The sequence below is a fragment of the Vollenhovia emeryi genome, unplaced genomic scaffold (assembly GCF_000949405.1).
Source record: "Vollenhovia emeryi isolate VEMERY1.0 unplaced genomic scaffold, V.emery_V1.0 DF939151.1, whole genome shotgun sequence".
Taxonomy (NCBI): domain Eukaryota; kingdom Metazoa; phylum Arthropoda; class Insecta; order Hymenoptera; family Formicidae; genus Vollenhovia; species Vollenhovia emeryi.
Window position 1 is genome coordinate 1,369,530 of NW_011967215.1, and position 6,760 is coordinate 1,376,289.

Here is a 6,760-nt window from a genome sequence, read left to right on the forward strand (position 1 = left end):
GACAAGTGATATAAGTGCTCCTATGAATATCGTTCTTTTTATATCACTTGTCATTTCGCCGTTCCTGAGCGCGCGAAATTTCAGCCCTATCATTTGTGGAAAATAATCGCTTCTAATTTAAAAACTATTATAGCCTCGACACTTTTGTATTAGGATTTTCGACTGGAAATGTTCTAAGGAATCTGTCATTAAGAGGACCTCCGGTGGTTTTAGGACACCCTGTATAAGCTATAAATAATATGCATATAATTATAAGCGAGAGCATTAAACCTAACAAGATCTCTCAATTCAAATTTCGGCGTTGCAAAAACTAATGGAAAATAATTTTTATGTAGATTAACGACAACTAAATATAATAATATAATTAAAAATAATTGACCTAGAGCCGATTGTTCCAACCCTCTTGGTGAATTAACTAATAGTTAAATCGTATGTACGTCTTCGTTTTTCCTCTTTAAATCAGACAAAGATAGACATATACTTTAACTATCAGTTAGCTTACCAAGAGGTTGGAAGAGCCGGCCCTTATTGATAAATAATTGAATGCAGATAATTAACCGTCAAAACAATATTATGAATGTCCGCAAATATCGCTAATTAAAAAGTTTGAAACCACATTTTTACTTAATCGCGACGAAAGCTTGGAAATTTATCGTAATTCTCATCTGTATTTTCTCCAGTATTTCTTGACCGTGCTTTCAGATTCAATAAATTTTCTTTGCTTCGCGAAAAAGGTCTCGCAAGTGTAGCATAAGAAATTAAACTTATTGGAATGATACTTAAATGAGTGACAACCTACAGAGCGCGTCTTTCATTAGTCTTTATAAACTTGACAAAAACGCAGAAAGCGTGAAATTGATTCCGCAAGGAAACCGCATCTGATCGAAGGATTTTCAACGAAATCACGTCTATTCTGCACGAGATCGGGTCTAAACTCTTTTTTTTCCCCTTCGCGAACAACGACGCTAAGCGATCTAATTCTAAGCGATTTAATCTTGAATTGAGCAAAAACCGCAGAAACGGTATTTAAACCGCCGATGAAGTCCGTTGATATTGGCCGTATATTCAATCGATTCAGTATACTTAATGCAATTGGAATTTTGAATATCCACTAACATGTACGTTATGAAACGTACGCGTTTAGAAATCAAGCGCAGCACAGCGGTCTCTCTCGTGATATATAATATATTGCATCCCATGCATTATACATTCGCAATATTTACTGATCGCACGAACGTCGGACGAGAAAATCGAAGTGGCACACGTGTCGGAGATTACGTCGGATTCGAACTAGATCGCCGGATGACCCTCCGGAAGCACGGCATTCCCAAAGTATTGACCTCGAGGTCGCGCGGGGGGACGGAAGCGCTGGTACCGCGGTTGGTACCGTGCCAATTTACACCCCCACGTCGCCACTGAGGCTACATCACGCGCAAAACTACCCTTCCGTACGGCGAATCACCTCCAACTATTTATCGTGATTTACCCCTGGCTCCGGCATATCGATCCGAGTGAGAAAAGACGCGGATCGAAGCCAACCGAGTCGCTCCCGGAGAAAAGGCGCTGAAGAGAAGTAGAAACTCCCAGTCAATTCTTGCTGACAAGCTTCTGCTACCTTTCTCGCGACGACAAAAATGAGCAGCAAGAAACAGCTGATAGCGAGCGAGTGGATTATCGAGTACTCCGAGTTTTCTCCACGCGGAAAGATAGTTTTCGCTTGCATTTTGAGCAGGAAATATTTTACGAGAAACACCGAACTCGATTTTAACGGTAGACTCTTGGACTAATCTGGAATCTCCTTACTCTCTTAAAGTCAATCAGTGGATCATCACTGAAAGGCAGTGAACAGTAATTTATCAGTAAGTATATCACTGCGACTGTACTTAGAACTGTGATCAGTGATAATGCACCGATTGACTTTAAGAGAGTAGAATATCGATGACGAAGGGATTTTTTTAATTATAAAAGGAACGAAGGGGGCTTTTCTCGAGGAGATGCTCTTTTAAAGGCGCAATCAGAAAGAGATAATCGCTTAAATTAAATTCAAAGAGTCCCGACGTCTCGAGAGATCTGCTAGATACTGAGCGACCTCGCTTCCCTGACACTGATCTTGCAATATGGACACGGTAAGATGGTTCAACGACCCAGATACGATTTATGCAGATCTTAATAGCGGTGCCGGGGCTCGTGACAACCGCGTAGGAGTGACTTCAGCTGCTTATCCCAGCGTGACCGCTACAAAGTGAAGGCTCGATTTACTGGGTCACACCGGTAGTCCGCTTTTACGGTTCTGCGATTACTTTATTTAGGGATCGGTCGCGATCGTGCTATTCTCCCAGGTGCATTTAAAAGCCACGATCGGCCACGATCGGCTGAAAACGTTTCTCCAAATTCTAAGTCCGTAAAAATATCCCTGAGACTTCACGATGAAATAACTAAAACATACATTATTGTACCCCATAGCCCGTGTCCTTTATTTTAATTACGGATTCGCCGATCGAACTCGATTCCCCTGTGAATCGTGCTATTTTAATTATTCACGGTATACTTGATACAGAAGTTACAGGTAGGCAAGTATACCTCGCGTGCAAGTCGACATTTTTTTCCCTCGGAATATGCATACTTCATTGTATCCTACAATATCGCGTAGTATGTAGCTATATGTAACTACGAGTATAGATCTAACGAAGAAGCCCCCGTACGTGCGTATGTCGCGCGAGATATCTAAGAAATTAGATACGCCTCGCTAGGCAGAAAAACGTCTATAACATGTTCGCGTAATAGGTCATGATTTTGCACGCTATACTATCGTCCAGTGTGTTTCCTTAGTATATTCCGAGCGTGGAAAAGTCAACTGCAAATTAATCTTGCATCAAATATTATAGACTTGATATGTCACGCTATATCGCAATCGCGTGAAACAATAAGTGTTTATTTTAAGAAAAACATGTTCTCTTTCTAGATGCTGATAGAAGAAAGTTATTATCCAAACTTGTTACTTTTCACAATTCATTCCACATCGCCTTTACTATAAGATATGTGTGTACTTTTTAGGTACACGGGTCACTGTCCCACCCTCAAATTTCGCGTTGGAAAGAGATTCGGGGCGAGCACGGAAGAGATTATGAAGGTAAGAAGAGATTATAATTGAAAGTAATGAAATTGTAAAAATAAGAGACGCACTTATTTACGGAGAAAATTGAAAATTATTGTACAAGTCGTAAAATGTTACGAATATAATTAAAGTACGTTGGAGTTTTTAATTTGTACACCCTGTACTGTCACAGGAACTGTTAGAGAAGAAGATTCTAAAGACTGGACCATACAGGCCAAATTCCGGTAGAGAAGCGGAGTTACCAACTCTTCAGGATAAAGAGATCAGAAGAGATTGGAATAACGAAGCTGGATCGTACAAGGCACCCCCGTACATTCTAGGATATACCGGTAAGACCACGGAATACTCCTTCAAATATCTTTTTAATCGTGAGCCAAATGTTCAAAAACTAAACTGTGAAAACTCGGAGATACCAACACAGCTACAGAAATGTTTCACATTCACACAAAGTTTTAAAATTAAGCTTTTGGAATGTAAAAACATTTTCTTTTCTAACTGTAATTTCAGTTGTATTCGATATTTTTATATGTAAATTTAATTTCACATCTTAATTATCAGAATTATTTAATTAAACGGTTTGTAAACAAGGAACACGTAATGTTTCTTTATCGAGCCTCTCTTTGCTACGAAACAATCATATCGACCCAGTAATGATTCAAAATCAGCGATTAAAATCCTATTTTCTCGCCTCAAATTATCTACCAACGTTAAAATGAAATTGCTTCGGCATGACCTTCAATGCACGCGATTAGTGAGCGCTAAATCGACCTAAATCGTTTGTAATTATCAGTTCGCGTATAGCATCGCGCGCACGGCAAAACTAACGTTTAATCATATATTCTCAGTCTCGAGAAAAAAAAATGTATATCGCATATTAATTTTCCCTATTTGCACTTTCTTCCCGGATATGTATATAAAACGTATCTTAACAATGCTATGACGTAACTTTGTACTTATATTTAATCGTCAGAAAGATTCATGCACGTACACTGAGAAAAATGCTTTGATTGTATTGAGAAGACAATGATAGAACGTATTTTGTGTTAAACCAAACAGAATTTCTCGTTGTCATGATAGGGCGCGATATTTCATAACCAGAAGTTTAATAGACTTCACTACGCATCTAGTAAATCCTAAAGGAATTCTGATTCGTCCATTTTCTAGCGGACGACTGGTTGAATCTACCAGATTTCTAATTAATGCAACCAGATTTTTTTTTCAGTGTACCTTTCTCCGCAAATGTGTTGCTTCGAAAGGAGAATAAAAAAATCGTCACTCACTCGTACGTTGCGCAGCAGCGGAGTTATATATGATGTTAATCTGCAAAACACAAATGTATTCAAATATTAGTTTCCAAAAAGTAAATAACATTTTACGAATCATCTCTAAACAACTACCAGAAAAATTACGTAATTGTTAAAAGAGGGTATTTTTAACCCTCGTAAAATCCGGTGAAGAAAATTCCAATTCTTATGATTCAAATAATTATAGATGTTAAAAATTTTTACATGCGTAATTCACGAATGTTAACTTCTTATCTAACACAATTTCGTTACTATTAAATTAATTCGTGAACATTTTGTTTCGAAGAGCTCAAAATAAAATATATCGTGCAAAGATAGAATAGCAATTATTTAGGTAACAATGTAACGAATTTTTTTTAATGACAAATTATACTTACCCACGGTTGCTCCGCCGTTGCTGGAAGCCTCCCCGGGCCTCCTCCTCCTCTCTCGTGGCTTCTTGACGGAACAAACTCACAGCACACTTTATGGCACAAACTCACAGCAACACTTACACTTTGGCACAACACTCACTGGAACACTGCAACATAGAAATATTAAAAATGTTAGTGTTGAAAAAATAAGTAACATTCAATTCTAACTCAAACGATTATAAAAGTCAAAGTTACAAACGTTGAAAATTCTTACATGCGTCCGCAATACCAGTTTCTACCCCCAATACACATTAACTTTAATCTCTGGGTTTGAATTACTTGTTATCTTTTTCTAATTCGTAAAACTAGAAAAACTAGATACAAAGAAAGTTGAACCGAGGTGAAAGTTAAACTGCCTTGGTAGAAACGGGCATAATTCGAGTGTTAACTTATTATATTAGTGTTAACTTATTATACTTATTATAGGCATAATTATCAGTTTTTAATTTCGTCTTAAACGTTTTGTCTCGAGGACAAAATCTCAAGGCAAAATCTATCGCGCGAGGAATGCAAAACGACGCAATTGTTTCCACAGATAACAATAAGAAATTGTCAAAATAACAAACCATGCTTACCTACAATTACTCCGCCGTTGCCCGACGCCTCCCCGGGCCTGCTCCTCTCTCGCCGCTTTTCTAGGACGACGCTCACTCGTGACGAACGTCGGATCACGTACGCTCACGCGTCATTAGCAGAGATAATGACGATCGCGCGACACAGCACGGCACTCCCGAAATCGCGGACGATCGTTTTTCCGCTCCGATCGACGCCTTAGGCCTGTTCTACATTACGTCGTTTATCGCTGTCGGGACGTAGCCGATGGTCCAATGAGGCCTGTTACACAATACGTCGTATGTCGCTGCCGGATGTCGGGACGTAGCCGATGGTCCGGTGAGAAAATTTATTTTTTTCATTCTCTTCCACCATTGGCTACGTCCCGACACCCGACAGCGACATACGACGTATCGTGTAACAGGCCTAGAAAATTTCTTTTCTGAAAAAAAAACATCACACGGCGCATTGTAGTGAATCCTTTGTAGTGAATCCTTTCCTCTAGCGTCAACTCGTGAAAAGTGAAAAATCTCATTGAAGAATTCAACATTCGTCAATGAAATTTTTCACTTTCCACGAATTCACGCTAGAGGAGAAGATTCGTGATCGAGCCCCGGGCCTAAAGGCCCGTGTCCCCACGATGCTAGAACTTGCTCCGAGTTCTAGTTTCGAGAAATGCGTAGCCAATCAACCTGCAACTTTTTATGGAATAGCTGCAAGTTGATTGGCTACACATTTCTCGAGACTAGAACCTGGACCAAGTTCTCTAGCATTGTGGACGCGGGCCTTAATGCAGGATTCACACTGAATCCGATATCCAATGTGATTAGTTCATACTTTTAGATCCAACAAGGAACCAAAAGTAAAAACTAATCGTATTAGATATCGGACGTCGTACGTTGGATACCGGATCCAGCGTGAATCCCTGCATTATGGGTCTAGTCTAGGCAGACCAGCGCGACAACGCGACGCGCGATTATACAGCGAGCATGTAAGTTTTATGGGAAAGCGTACAGTTTTCCCATTAAGACTGTACGCCCACTGGATTATCGCGCGTCGCTTTGCCGCACCGATCTGCAAGAAGCCCGTATATCAGACTACAGACTCCCGACTCCGACTCGACTACTGACTCGGACTCCCGGCCATGATCCAACCAATTAGAGTGGCGTCTATTCCCGAGTCGGCAGTCGGGGTCGGCCGGTGCTTTGCTGTGATTGATTGAATCATAGTCGTGAGTCCGAGTCAGTAGTCGAGTCAGAGTCGGGAGTCTGACACGGGCTTTAAGGTGGCAGAGAACGATCCGTAAACGCTTAAGACTGTCTCAGTCGTAGACGTAGGGCAAGGCAGAGAGAAACGTAAGTCGTGAAAGGCTATTG

The 6,760-nt window shown here is 40.3% G+C and overlaps 1 protein-coding gene across 1 annotated transcript in view; it reads left to right on the forward strand.

Annotated features, from left to right (window-relative positions):
- LOC105565522 (UPF0605 protein CG18335-like) overlaps nt 1-6,760 on the forward strand; it is a 13,752-nt gene that overhangs the window by 3,169 nt on the left and 3,823 nt on the right. The window contains exons 2-3 of the mRNA XM_012018787.1: nt 3,055-3,130; nt 3,288-3,444. Of these exons, the coding sequence (XP_011874177.1) occupies nt 3,055-3,130; nt 3,288-3,444 (233 nt within the window). The remainder of the gene's footprint in view (nt 1-3,054; nt 3,131-3,287; nt 3,445-6,760) is intronic.